Here is a 15,054-nt window from a genome sequence, read left to right as displayed (position 1 = left end):
TCAATCCTTATTCAAGAAAGTGTCTAATGAGCTTATGGAAATTTGTCCGGGTAAGAACCAAATAATGATACTTTAATTGTCAAGGACTTCTGGAACATATTCATAATAATATGCATAACAAGTGGAATTAACCAACTGGATAAAAGCATGGATTGTGTTGTACTTCAGTACTATTTCTCAGTGTTAACAGCTTATTTTACTTTCACTCATGTATTATTTTACCTATAAATAAAATAGTTTCCTCTTCATATTCAGTTTTCTTGACATAAATGGAATTCAAGAAAAGTTTCCTGACTAAAATGGATCTTGACCAATGCCATCTAAGTTTCCTATATTAGCTACCACTTTGTATTAATAACTGTTAGCATAACTGAACTTACTTCTTTGTATTTGCACACTCCTTCTCCCAGTACCTAGCCAAACCTTGCACTACCTCCTCAGATGTGTCCTCTTTGTTTAATGACCACAAGTCTTTAGCTTCCAATGGTCGCCGATATCCCTGAATCATCAACCTATATTGGAAAGAATCATCGTCAGCAGCAGCATCCTTTAGAGAGTGCCAAAACAAGTTATACCTGGTATATCTAATTTCATAACACAGAGAACTGTTGATCCACCCCCAAAATGCAGCCAGCTGCGAAGTGAGATGCAGTAATTTATTTAACAATGCACAAAAAATTAAGATAAGTAGTAATATAGTGCTTAAGTGAAACTGCAAGGAGAATTTAGGAAGCAGAATGAAATTATCCCACTTGGAATTTAGCAATGCGATTAAAACTCATTTTATAAACTGAACAATAGAATGTTTATTAGCCTTCATTTTACTCTTACCTAAAAGGCAAAACCTTTACCTAAGACCATGCTGAGACACTGGCCAAGTCCTGATTAAGAAAGAATTTATAAGCTGCTTAATCACCTATAAGCCTTTAAGTGTTTACATATTCCTTAATGCTCTCCCATCCAAACAGTGATACCATGTAGCTTGAGATAGCGGATTTGATCACAATACAAGGAAGCACAGTTGTAGATAAATAAAACGAAGCAACTACAGATAACCAGGAGAAATTTTTTAAAAGAAGATTAGTGTATCATCTTCCAACAGTCAAAACGACACAGGTACTATAAGTTTGTTTCCACTCCACCACTCCTATACATCAAACATTAAAATGCATCATTTAATGATACATGTTTATGAGGCTACATATGCAACATCAGCAGAATTCAAGAGATTGAAGAGACCGGTCATTAGAAAATAAAAGTAATCATCCACGTATCAGTTTCCTGTAGTTAAGTGTCTATTGAACAATCGTAAAACTCTCCACAGGTCAGGAGAGCCTTAAGTATCTTCTGAAAGCACAATAGGTTGACACTTGACAGCTGCATTATACAATGACTTATTCTCTTACCCTGTAATCCACCAGAATGTAATTTTGGAAAGGAACGAAGCACTAGACTCTGGGCAGGGAATCTAAAGGAAAGGAAAGGAGAAAGATGTCAGCCATGTAAATAAAACCTATTGAAACAATTAAAAAAATACCACTTTTATCCTTCTGAAATTTACAACTTTATTATAACAATTCCTCAGCACCACTAAGTCCTCCTTTCTTGGTCATGCATGTTTCAGGGGGCTGCCAAGCAGGGCAGGCATTAGACTCGCTTGGACCCAGGGCAGAAAACCAAAGCCCCACCGCATGGGGCTGAAGCGCAAGACCCGATGCACTGCCACCCGGTGCTGAAGCTGAAGCCTGAGCAACTTAGCTTCACAGGGCCCCCGGGGCATGGGGTCCCAGGCAATTGCCCTGCTTGCTACCTACTAATACTAGCCCTGGCTTTTATATGAAGAAAAATAGTGGTTGTAGCACAGATGGGCCATGGAATTTTTATAGCATGTTGGGGGGGGAGGTGTCTCAAAGAAAAAGGAGAACCCCTGCTCTAGATAACCAAGCAGAATCTTATATTTTATTTCTCAGTAACTAGCAGAAGATTGTCTAAGCATTACATAGCCCGTCTGGTGATGGAGTGGAGCTGTAGGGAAAACCTACAATGGAATGATTGAGGCATCTAAGCACCACAATTCCATTTTTAAAAATACATTTTAAAAATTAGGCAAATTTAATTGAAACAAGGAGAAAGTGTATGTTTAAGCAGTTGCAGCGTTTGCAAAAGGTGCCAAAACTGATTGCCCTGGAGACTGTAGGCCTTTATCAACAAGACATAGCACTGGCCAGCAGCACAGAATCCTGACATCTAGCCACTTGCCCTTAGAAGGCTGAGAGTTTAGTCTCTGAGACTATCTGCAAGGGTATTGCTCAATGCCGCTTGTGATGGTGATTTTGGTGATGTGGTCTGAAACCCATCAACTCCTTTCAAACTAAGGCAGTCACTGGAGAATGGCCATTTTAAAGTCAACTATTCTGATCTTACATACACACACAGTTCTCCAGTAGCTAGTAGACTTTCATTAAGTCTGTGAAAACAAAAAAGGGCTGGCTTCTTAGAACACATTAGAACATGGTTTTGCACCCCAAAAAAGCCCAACCCTGAGGAATGAAAGGGGGCAATTGGTCAGAGAAAATTAAGTTGCCCATGAAGAAAGTTTTCTTGTACACCACATATGCAAATTCCAAATAGAAATATCACAATTGGAGTTATGCTGGTCTCCACCCTCTGACTCATCACAAAGTCAGCACCAGATTCCTAGTTTGGGTTTTCTATCTTAAGTGTAACATTAGCCTTAACTAGTTTAAAAAAGTATCAGTGGTTGGATTAAGTTAAAAAGGAATCTTGGAAGAATTTCAAAGGCAATACTGTGGATTCAGTGCAAGATTCCAGAGGAGATTATACACTCCCCTCCCTTTATTCCCCCCCGCCCCCACACACACACACAAAAGCATCAGCATATCAAGAACACACAGTCGGCCACTCCTCTGGCACATGTAACCAATAACCATAATTATAAAATTATATTATATGTGTATTATAAAATTAGAGCAGCTCATGCACTTTCACCTACGAAGTCATCGGTCACCATTACAGAGATGATGTGAAAAATACAGGAGTTGAATTTTTTCAGAATTAATATTTGTCTCATGTTTGTTTCACTGAACTTTTCCATTAAATTGAATTCTAAAAATGTTACAACAAAGTAGCATGAAACAGATCTGCATTTCTTCTCCCTTTCAAATGACTGAGCATCTGACCTTTTGGGGGGGGGGGGGAAGGGGAGAGGGAATGATCTATTGAAGTTAACACAGGAAAAATTAATACTGTTAAGAAGCACACAGACAGAAATATAAAATAGCATATTTATGTATGAAATAGACAGCATTTGGGGGAGGGATAAGGAACTCGACAGTTCCCAAGTATTCAACACTTCTAGCACTTTGCCAGATCAAAAACAATGCTACTTGCAAGCAATTGAAGCACTCTGCCTTCCTGGAAAAAAGGCAGTTTTAAACTGACTCAAGGAAGCATATGGAAAGTATTAGATTTTCTCTGTGCATCTCTGCAGTCTACTTATAAGTAAGACCACGGTTTTGTCACGGAGGTCGCAGACATCACCGTGACTTCCAAAGACCTCCGTGACTTCAGCTCTGGCAGCTGCAGGGTCCTGCTGCCTCCCGCAGTGACAGGGAGCTGTAAGGTTCCCCCACCACCTGAGGCAGTGGGCTGCGGGGCGCTCAGGGGGACCTCTGCCGCCCCCAGATACCGCACGGGGAAGGGGGAGGAGCGCAAGCAAGAGGGATTCCAGCAGCACTTCCACTCCTGGGGAAAGGGTAGGGGGACTCTGCAGCTCCCATTTGCTGCTGCTGGCAGGGGGACCCCGGAGCTCTGAGCCCACATGGGGTTGTGGGGGCCCCAGAGCTCCCAGCCATTTTGCTGCTGCCCAGTCCCTTCCCATTTTATCAAGGATATTTTTAGTAAAAGTCACAGACAGATCACGGGCAATAAAGAAAAATTCACAGAAGCTGTGACCTGTCTGACTTTTACTAAAAATATCCATGATAAAATCTTAGCCTAACTTATAAGTGGAAGTTCTGCATTAGGCAGCTAACAAGGTCTCCTGCTATCAAGTGCTGAACTTGATTTGTAGAGAGAAGTCTAGAACACAATATAAACATTTGAGTATTGATGAAATTAGTAGCCTAAAACATTTTTTTCATATTTAGTATTAAATTCAAAACCATTCTAGGCTGTGAGAGCAGATGATGCATTATGAATTATATAAAGCACCCAGGAACTGTTACAATGGGTGGATAACTTGCTACTATATCAGGGTTTCTCAAACTACTCCAGGGGGTCTGCCAGCCCCAATGATCAACTCCTCCCTCTCCCTCCCAGTGCCTCCTGCATGCCAGGAGGCACTGGCAGGGAGGGGGAAGAAAGAGGCAGGGAAGAGGTAGAGTGGGGGTGGGGCAGTATTTCTTAGAATCAAACCTGGTGCCTACCAGAAAAAAATATTACCTCTACCATCCATGTTCCAGGATAGCTAAAGCAATCTCCTCCCATTTAGCCATCACCACCACCAGCCTGTCTCTTAAACTGTTGACATTGTTTACAAAATCCATCTAATCTTTGCATGTTGTGGACCTAATCCTGCATGGTGCCAAATGCCCTCACTCACAAATCAACTCAATAGTGAACGGCAAGTGCCTTCTACTGCAGTTTAATTCAATGGGAATTGAATTATTCAACATTTTCCAGAATCAGGCCCAATGCCTCACTGTAAACAGTATTACAGGTAGGACACTTTATATTCCAGTCTATTCCTCCTGGGTAAAAACATTACTGAAACTTACAGGATCATTAACGGTTTCAGAAAACAGAGGCGGTCGTTCTGGGAAGCAGGACAGTATAAGCTGTATTAGCACCAGGACGAAGTAGCTGTAGAAGGTAACGTAACGAAATACATCAACTTCAGCACCCTAAAAAAAGATTTGATATTCTGGTTAGAAGATGTAAAGCAACTGCTTAATGTACAACAAGTGACCGTGTACTAAATGCCTTTATTTGGAAATAAGCATCTAAGCATCAGAGGAAGTAAATATTCTTATCAACCAAGCAAAAGGTGGGTTCTGTTCTGCTGGTCAAACTGAGCCACAAAGCAGCAAGCATTCCTTAGGAGAGTATTGGGCATTCTAGGCTAAATGCATTGCTGACAACATTCTAGGACTCGCCTGGACAAAACAGAACGTCTGGCCATCTCTATGCAATGCTCTGTTATAGCCATGTCGGTCCCAGGATATTAGAGGGACACGGTGGGTGAGGTAATATCTTTTACAGGCCCAACTTTTGTGTGTGGGGAGGGGAGGGGGGGGAGAGAGGAAGGAAAGAGAGAGAGGAGAGAGAGACAGACAGACACTTTCAAGCTTATACAGAGCTCTTCTTCAGGTGACCTGTGTAAAGCTCAAAAGTTTGCCTCTCTCTCACCAACAGCAGGTGGGCCAATAAAAGATATTATCTCATCCACCTTGTCTCTCCACCTCTATGCAAAACATTACAGGAGAAACAGTTTTATCTTTGTGGAGGAGAGAGGAGAAAAAGGGAGCTTTTTTGCACTAGGTTCATCTGAGGACACCACAAAAAAAAAGAGTTCCTGAGCGTCTCACTCTTTCTTTTAAGGCCTTGTCTACACTGGAGTTTTCAGCCACTGGTGTAGCCACACGTACAATTCCCTAGTACAGATGTGGTGTTTAAGCCATGACTTGCACCAGTGCAATTCACTTCAGTTTAAAGCCAGGATCAAATCACAAGGGGTTTCATGGAATAGTAGTAAGTGATTTGGCCAAGCCCACAGAGGAAGTAAGTGTCAGAGCCAGGATTAAAAATTAGTCCACTACACCATGTTGTGTTCAGACACCACAGCTTCCTCTTTCTATGCTTATGCACAGCACAGCTCAATCCAACACTCCCAAAGAAAGTAGAGACAATTTAGGCTGAAGAAAGCACAAAGCCACTACTAAACCCAATACCAATTTAATAGGAGCCAGGTCAAAAGTTTTCAAAAAACCTCACAAAGTTGAGGAACTTTTTCAAGAAAGTTACATTCCATTTTCAGCCAGCGCTACAATTTAATGAATTGGACAAGGGAAACTTATTATTAAAAACCCAACCCCAGCGAGATCTAAAATATTCTAACCATACAAGGGAACACTGACTAAATGGGCGTATGAAACAGAGCTACCATCAAAGCAAGTGCTTCAGGAAATCCCCTGTATAATCAACAGGAAAAAGAACTAAACTTTAGCCTGAATTGTTTCAGATGTAACCGTACACTCATTCATTCTATTCAAATAGGTTTTGAATGTTTCTAGACGTTCCAGTAAAACTGTTTTGCTTTTAAACTTCCTTGCCAACATTTATAAAAGACCATCAAACCTTTGATTAATTTCAAACATGGAAAACTAAATAAAAAGTAAAACAAGCATGACTTAATGGCCCTTAAAAGCTCAGGAATGAAGGTACACTTAATGGATCATCAACTCGCTCAGTATCTTAAGAAGCACTGATGGGCACTACAGGTTAAATTAAACAAGTAGTCACTGCTATTGCAGCACTTAACTCACCTTAATTGAAAAGTAATCACTTACCAGGTTTAAGGCGTGCAGTATTTTGGACCTGAAAATTATTGTGGCACACAACAGTGCAGTAAACCAGAAAATCAACATTACGCCTGAAGACTGGACTCCTTTCATTCGCTCATATTGTATTAAAAATGTGGCGAGTAACTACAGACAGATAAAAAGATAGCATAAGCAGGTTATGTTCATAAAGGTTAAGAAATAAAATGATACACAAAGCAAACGCAATATACGAAGCACAAGCATGGCTATCCCAAACCATGAATTAGTGTTTCTATTCCAGTATCATCCAGAAGTTCCAACTATTTCTTAATGTCTTTGGCCCTGTACAAACATAACTAAAAGCTAGTTCCTACTCCAAAGGGCGTCAGTTTAAAAAAAACACAATACAGAGAGGGGGAAAAGCAGAGCACCAAACAAAATATGTTCAAAGCCTCCAAAGGGAAAAAAAGCGTCACAAATCAACATACACAGCCATGTCTAATTATGAAGATATTTTAACCTTTCCAAGGGATTTCCCAAGGCTAAGCGCTTGAAAGCTGACTTAGCAAGAGTTCATCTTTAAATAATCATCTCTTTCATACTTGTTAAAATAAAGTTACACTAACCAATGTGATTTATGTTTGTTTTTTCCATTTCCACACTCTGTTTAGAGGAACTTTTGTACACTTTAGGAAACTTATGTAGCCCTCGCGTGGCATAAAGCATGTTTACAATGGGTCCAGGGCTTCCCATTTTAGTCACATCATTAATCTTGCATGAAATTATGGTCAGGTATGGGCCTGGGTTATTCTTTTCAAGTGTGGTGTTTTAACTGGGTTTTTAATTTGTATTACTCCTAACCTGGGCTGAAGAAAAGAAAAAGAAAAAAATCAACTTGCTGATTACTAAAGAGAGGTTTTCCTGAGGAAGCACAATGCAGTCAGCTTTTAAGAAAAGCTAACAAGATAGTACCTGCACTTCCCAGCAGGCAGGCAGTCTGGGACATCTAGCACCTAGTGCACAGAAAACTAACTTTTAAACACTTCCCATCACTGCGTCAAGAGTGAGTATAAACACATGTATTTCACTCAGACCCAGAGAACTCAAGGGTCTATTACAAATACCCATAACAATCTGAAGTTTTGTTTTTAAAACTTAGTAATGTTGGCAACTCTCTTGACTATATTTTATGGTTTTAAGAACTTCTATTTAGAGTTACTGGTCCACAGAATTAAATCAAGTTCTCAAGCATGTGCATGAGTAAATGGAACCTCTAACCTCCAAGAAAGTGTAGATGCCTTAGAACTAGCCTGTATGCTTCTCAACATGCTGATACGCAGTTTTAAGCACAAAGTTTGCTTTACATAAATAAAAAATCAGCATTTCAGTTCAGCATCAAGTGAAATCTGTAAATGAGGATTGTACCTAATGGAATAAAAATGCTAAGCAGCTGCAAAAAAGGCAATATGTACAGTTGAGAAAGCTAGATTAGTGGTTGTGATTTTGCATCACAGAAGGACTCTGAGTAGAATGATTTATACTTACCATTGTTATGCCCAAAACTGTAGGGCTAATGACAAAAACTGGAGGTCGGAAAATATTTTGACTTCTTTCCCAGAAAGAGTAGAAAAGATCTGCCCAGCAGATTATCCACAATAGTAAGCCCAAGGCCTGGAACATAAAAGTACGAATAAATATTGAAAGTGAACTCTTACCACGTGTAACAAAATGTCTTTTGGTACAACAAATTAATGCATACACAGTCCAATGCAATTGCCCTGTGTGTGTAGTCCTATTAGGCAATTAAAATTAGTCCAACCGTATACTACATACATAATACATGAGGTAAAAAGATACTCTCTCTCTGTAGGTTCCCAATTAAAAGAGAGAATTTTAGATTACGGTGTTATATAGTTCAGATTTATTCTAAAATGTCATATCACACGCTAACATTTTATGAAGCAAAGACTGGCGTATATCTCAACTTAGACTGGGAAGAAACTCTTAAATTGAAGGTTTATAAACGGGGCAGAAATCCTCAAAAATACACATTAATGAATCAACTCCTCTCAAAGGCTCTTGCTTGTTTTACAAAGGAACAAACTCTGTTAACAGATTGTTAAACGCCAGTTGGTCGAGAGAAATGGAACGGGATGTCTATAATTACTCTAAAAAGACAGACTATTTTATATGCTTTAAGAGATGGTCAAAAACCTGATTAGTTTAATAAAATCCTTTCATTTCTAGGGTTGAAGCTTCAGGATCAAGTTGGCCAACACAATGTGGTACTTCCCAACTTCAGGGCACCGGGCACGCTGTAGGGGCTGTATCCAAGGGCCAGTAATATGTATCAGCACACACGCAAGGACCTTTAAGGATATGCGCTTTTTTAGACCTGACAAACTTATTCTCAGGCAGCCCATTGACATGACAGCATAAGACTTGGAAATTAAATTCAGGTGAATTGTATGCATGGGTCCCATCCCAATACAAACATTTCATAGAGTTAAACCATTTAAAAACAAAAAGCCAATTTGGTACAAATCTGAAAATAAAACCAAAAAATCCAAATACATGGCACAGACTCTGAAGTAAAAGTCACTTACTGTTTTGGCTTTGTTGAGATGCGACATTTGGATATAGCCCCTGTCATGACGACGGAGGTACAGGAAGTATATTGGGAAGCAAACCCACAGGTAAATGCAAGGCACCCAGACAAGGATGGTGTTCTGAAAGCACTTAGTGAAATCTGGATTTTCTGTGTGCCACGTCAGGTTCCAATCCTGAGGAAACAAAATGGATAAGTAGTGAATGAAAAAGCAAAATGCCCACCACCCACTTGTGCCTGAGGAGTCTTATTCTTACTGGACTGTTAATCTAAATCTGGATTAAAGATTAAGATCAAATGGCTCAGGACTAGAGAATATTTAAAAAGTTTGGCTTCACCTCACATTGCTCACGAAACTGCTTTCAAAAAACCGCTCCAAAAAACAAAACAAAACAAAAACAACACACAAAAAAACACAACACAGGTCATTGTTCTCTGTGCTGGTTTCACAACAGCTACCACAGCAATCTTCTCACTCAACTGGCCATACTGAGACCTTTAACTTCACTAACTAGTTATTTTAAAAGTATCTCTGCAGAAAAATGCAACAGTTTCCTGTCCCCATTACACCTGTTTCAGAAATATTATTTAATATTTAGTGTGAAAAAGATATGTAAAGATTAAAAATCCAAGATTAAATAAGAAATCTTGAAAATGCTGTTGTAAAGCAGCTTCACGGGGCATCACTTAATAGCATGAAAATTCTCTCAATCCTTGAGTATTCACCAAGATGATCTGTACAACTAAGGGGGAAGAGCCTTTCCCTTTTGGCCCGATTCCTGCTCCCTCTATGAAGCTGACAACTTCTAAACAGGAGGAGGATCAAACTTTATGTATCTAAGAGCTTGTCCACATGGGACCCAAGCCAGGGTGTTAAATCGACAGCGTGCTAGCTTGCCATGTAGTAATGTCTCAGGTGGACACTATGTGGCCGCTACAGTGTACTAAAAGTTCTGTTGTGCGCTTTGATGTTACTTTTCCTATGCTCTGACCATGGTGCATAAACAGAGTCTAATCTAAAGCTATCATGTCCAGAAGCCAAAGGAATACTGACCATCAGAGTAATTGAAGTATAATCACCATTTCCATTACTGGTCACAAAGCTATATACAGTGACACATACTCACTACCAAAGGAAATCCTATCCCAGGAGAACTCATTAGTTTGAATTAAGGAAAAGGAGACTACAATGCAGGAAATCATACATGATTATCACTACCAAGATGAGACTATAATTATGAACAAAATCAAGTATTGGGATAGTAAAGTAAATAGCTATAGTAGCATTATAAAACTGAAAATAGGATGTAATTCAGCAGCAGATAGTTCCTCTTCAAATATTTGAAGAGACCAGTTACTTCCTGTTTAGAAAATTAATTTTCTTCATATACAGAATGATACAGCAGGACAAAATGCTTATGCCAAAAGTAAAGCATAGTATGCTACAGTTAAAGACACTTACCCTCTAGTGTTTTAAGGACCACAGTCAATATTTCACACATCTGAATTTTTTTTCAAAACTTATTATTATTACAACATTTAAGATAGTTATAACTAAGTTAGAGAAAAAATACTTCTATTTTTTCTGTTGACTTCAACATTTTACAGCATTGTGTAGAAAGTAACTATAGTCTCATTCAATACTAACTCATAGCATTTTATCTGTAGATTTCAAAGCACTTTACCTCCTTTGTAAAGTATGTGGAAACTGAGGCACAGGGAGGTGAAGTGACCTGCCCAAGGCCACCAAGCAATCTACTGGCAAAGCTGGGAACAGAGTTCAGCCCTCTTGAATCCCAGGCCTCTATCCAACAGCCCACACTACCACCTTGAAATTCTTCCCTATCCACGCCGGTCTCTCGCAGAGAGACAGTAATTTATAAATACATTTTGAAAGATAAGAAAACGTGGTTGCAGTGTCACAAAAGTTGGCAGAAGGAAATCAGAGGCTGATGTAACCTTGGAAATATTTTTAGTTCATCTTTTTTAGATTAGCTAGATATCAGGTTGACAGTGCTCTAGTCTCTATCATTTTAAGTGCCATGCCATATATTATATTGCTGCTTTATGAACTTTCAACTCCTCCAGGAAGTGTTCTATGGGAGGGGGGAGGGAGGGGACCTATGAAGCATAGAGGCATTCCAGTTTAAACTGGAAACAATTATCCTAATTCTTCAGGAACTAGTGTTTAAAAAAATACCACAACAACAAACCAAGCATGGAGCTGGAGGGAGAGAGCAGAAGGAAGCAAGGCTCTTTTGAAAGACATTCAACATTTGTACCCTTTTCATGTTGTCTGCTGTAAGTCAGAGCCTGCAAGATTTTGTTTTATTCAGAGTTCAGTTCTTGGTTACACATAGTAAGTGATATGTTTGGCTGTCACACAGCAGGACTATAGGATACAAGTAACAAAATGAGGCTTTTTTTTTTTTAAACTATATCTTGTTAGCAGTGAAATAAAAGGTTTCTGATCAAATACATACTCAATGCAAATACATAAACAAAAACACAGGTTTTCCTAGAAGTAGTGAAAAGAACAGGTACTGACAATAAGTATCAGAATGGTAGCGGTATTAGTCTGTATCAGCAAAAAATACTACGAGTCCTTGTGGCACACTCCTTGTTGTTTTGACAAGAAGTAAAATCTCAAAACTGGAAAACCTGAATCCCTAATTATATTTCCAGTGCGTGTATGTGTGTTACGAGATCTCCCTGAACCGCTGGGTCAAACAACTCCTTTGATGATTCTGCAGAAGTTATAATGAGAATGCAGTTGCTATACGTGAAAGTCATTGAGCTAGCATGCTTATACATTTCCTTATCCCTGAAAGACCCCATCTGGATTATATCTTTTATTGGACCAATGTGTGTTGGTGAGAGAGACAAGCTTTCAAGCCACACAGAGCTCTTCAGGTCTCTGTGGCTTAAAAGTTTCTCTCTCACCAACAGACACTGGTCCAATAAGAGAGATTACCTCACCCACCTTGTCTTTTTAATATCCTGGGACCAACATGGCTACAACTACACCCCATACCATTGGGATTTTCAGCTTAGTCACGCTTACATTTCGCCACTACGCAATCATTTCCTGCTTTAAAGATTTCAATTTCACTGTTCCCCATACAATAGTCAAGAGAAGCATTAAACTGGATAGCAATTTACAGACCTTACAATAGTTGCTACAATTACAGCAGTACCTGATTTTACGAACATCAACCTCATACATGATCAGTTATACAAACCATTTTCCCAGTGGGGAAAAATAAAACCTACCACTTTCATTATGTGATGCCGATGAACAACAAGTCAACATCCCTTCACATTCTTAAGCCTTCTGTGTATTGGAAGTCGCTTTGCAGTGGTTCAAAGGACAAGAATAAAGTGAGGCAGTGCACTAGACTGCCACTTACACATCATGCTTATTGTCATTTTGAGATGTTTATTTTATGAACTTTTCAGTCCCCAATTAGTCCGTAAAATACGTGTTCTACTGAAAACCCCTTCAATTCTAGAAGTGCTCTCTGTGCAGGTGTCATACATAAACTACTTCAATTAAGGGTATGTTTAATTAAGGATTAAGTATGTACAACTGGCATTGACATCTATTTCATGCCTCAGTGACAATTTCTGAAACCAAATACTCAAATATATGACGTGGAGGGACAAAAAAAGGAGGAAGGTATAATCTGTACACATCTGACCTTTCTCCTGCCACAAAACATACCAGGAAAGTGGTTTCTTAGCAGCCAATCATTGTACTGTTTCCATGTCACTGAACAGAGAGAAGTGCTCTATGCATTATTGATGTATACACTGGCAGGAGGTTATCCTGAAAACATACATGTAACTTTTAGTTCAACTGACTTACATATTCATGTATCTTTCATATAGCTGTACCTCAAAATACCTTGCAAAAGGATACAAGGTATGACAATCAGAGCCCAGAGACTCCAAGGGGAGAACAGAGGGGTGCACCCGCCAAAAAATAAGCAGCTAAACCAGTAGTTCTCAAACTTTTGTACTGGTGACCCCTTTCACATAGCAAAGCCTCTGAGTGCAACCCCCCCCCCCCTTATAAATTAAAAACACCTTTTTATATATTTAACACCATTATAAATGCTGGAGGCAAAGCGGGGTTTGGGGTGGAGGCTGACAGCTCGCAACCCCCCCAATGTAATAACCTTGCGACCCCCCCCGATGGGTCCCGACCCCCCGTTTGAGAACCCCTGAGCTAAACCAACTGATTGTGTACTGTATTATTCTACTATAAAAATATATCAAGTAAGGTCTTTTATTAAATTGTAATGGTCTGAACTTGATGGTCATTATGAGTTGTATACACACTGATTATTAATGTATGTGTTTGTGTATACAAAAAACTGTGCTCAGAACTTGTGGTGCAGTCAAGCAGGACAGACTGCCTCCCCAACCAGACGAGACTAGTTCCAAGCACCTAGCATCCTACAAACCAGGTGTAGACAAATCATGGGCCATTAGAGTTAGTGGAAGAAGACAGATAGGATAGTTAAAATTTCCCATTCTGAAAAAGCATGAGTCACCATCAGAGAGAGACCAACTTAAAAAAAAAAAAAAAAGGAGAGACGAGCTTGAAACTGAGGTCTTCATCCAGAAATTGAGGGACAGTCACTTGGTAGGGGCTGCCTCTGAAGCGCTCTCTCTCCTCTAGAATGGGGGTTATGCTGGAAAATTGTTCCACGGCAATCGGTAACTTGTATTAGAAAAGGGATTTTCTCCAGTATAGAGATGTAAAGCCTAAGGTTGCATCTTTATGTTTATTTTCCTTACTATTCTACCTTTGAATCGGATTTTGCTATTAAATAAAGCTTTTGTTTATTTATATCCCAAGCAGTCTCTGGTGTGCAAACTGAGCGGAGTGCGCACGATAAAGTAAGCTGGTGTCTGTGCGGCTGGTTTCATGCTTTCGGGGGTGACAAGCCAGAAGGGAAATGTTCAAATTGTCTGGTAACTAACAATCTGGGGAGACGGATTTGGGGAGACTCTGAACGGAGGGACTGTCGGTGTCACCGGGCTGGTGGAAGCCAGGGTGAGACCTTGCACTTGTGGACAGGCTACTGGTGTCAGGGTTCTGAACTAAAGCTGCACAGTAAAAGGCCCCTACGGTTACATGGCAGGCAGAGACAGAACCCCTTACTGGTTGGGTGATCCCCAAAACATCACACAAGGAAACGCCACAGAGATAAATACAGTTGGTAAGAGTCAAGCAAAGGCGTAAACAAGAAAGGTGTAGGCAAGGCAAGACGGTTCAGAAAAGAGCTAGACGGCTGTTAGAAGTCATCAGCTGTAATAGCAATGCATTTTCTAAGGCTGGATTCAAAGCCCGTAGACTCCCATTGACGTCATGCCCACAGTGAGGGAGAAAATGAAAGTATTTTCACAGAGAATTATCCAACACTGATATGGCTACAAAAAGACCCTTGTAATCAGTTTGGCTGAGAAAGAAAATACAAGGCAGGCAAAATAAAAGATTTATAAAAAGATAGGGCAAAAGGAGGAGAGAGACACAGAGGAGTCAGGAAAATGAGGAACTAAGCAGACAAGTGTAACTAAGCATACTGGATTATGGGAAAATCTTAATACTTTAGATATTTGTGAAACAAGGAAAACACAATTTGTTTTTTCTTCACTCCTGAAGGCTTTTCCCAGCCACAAAAATCAGGAAAGCCCTTAATCCAGAGGCCAGTTTTAACAAGCTGAGCAAAAGGAAAGCTCCATAATGTCACTGGGTACATCCGGTCCTTGGGAGGTTCATCCGGGGCAGTAAGTCTAGTCTGTTTCCTCACTAAGGCCTTGTCTACACTACGAGAGTAGTTCGATTTTACTTGCATCGAATTTTTGTAATCG

General features: G+C 39.9%; 2 protein-coding genes across 8 annotated transcripts in view; one reads left to right on the top strand and one right to left on the bottom strand.

Moving 5' to 3' along the window:
* Positions 1 to 15,054, top strand: part of LOC135973815 (uncharacterized) — a 1,510,190-nt gene that overhangs the window by 409,413 nt on the left and 1,085,723 nt on the right. The gene's annotated exons all lie outside the window — the stretch shown is intronic.
* Positions 1 to 15,054, bottom strand: part of ABCC1 (ATP binding cassette subfamily C member 1 (ABCC1 blood group)) — a 104,506-nt gene that overhangs the window by 47,647 nt on the left and 41,805 nt on the right. For all 7 annotated transcript variants that reach the window (XM_005307561.5, XM_005307560.5, XM_065558869.1 and 4 more), the window contains exons 2-7: positions 9,170 to 9,346; positions 8,109 to 8,234; positions 6,591 to 6,728; positions 4,800 to 4,925; positions 1,407 to 1,468; positions 381 to 512 (exon numbers count right to left, since the gene is read on the bottom strand). In XM_005307561.5, the coding sequence (XP_005307618.1) occupies positions 381 to 512; positions 1,407 to 1,468; positions 4,800 to 4,925; positions 6,591 to 6,728; positions 8,109 to 8,234; positions 9,170 to 9,346 (761 nt within the window). The remainder of the gene's footprint in view (positions 1 to 380; positions 513 to 1,406; positions 1,469 to 4,799; positions 4,926 to 6,590; positions 6,729 to 8,108; positions 8,235 to 9,169; positions 9,347 to 15,054) is intronic.

Source organism: Chrysemys picta, chromosome 10 (genome assembly GCF_011386835.1).
Source record: "Chrysemys picta bellii isolate R12L10 chromosome 10, ASM1138683v2, whole genome shotgun sequence".
Taxonomy (NCBI): domain Eukaryota; kingdom Metazoa; phylum Chordata; order Testudines; family Emydidae; genus Chrysemys; species Chrysemys picta.
The sequence above is the reverse complement of the archived record's forward strand: the minus strand, read 5'-3'. Positions and strand labels throughout refer to the sequence as shown.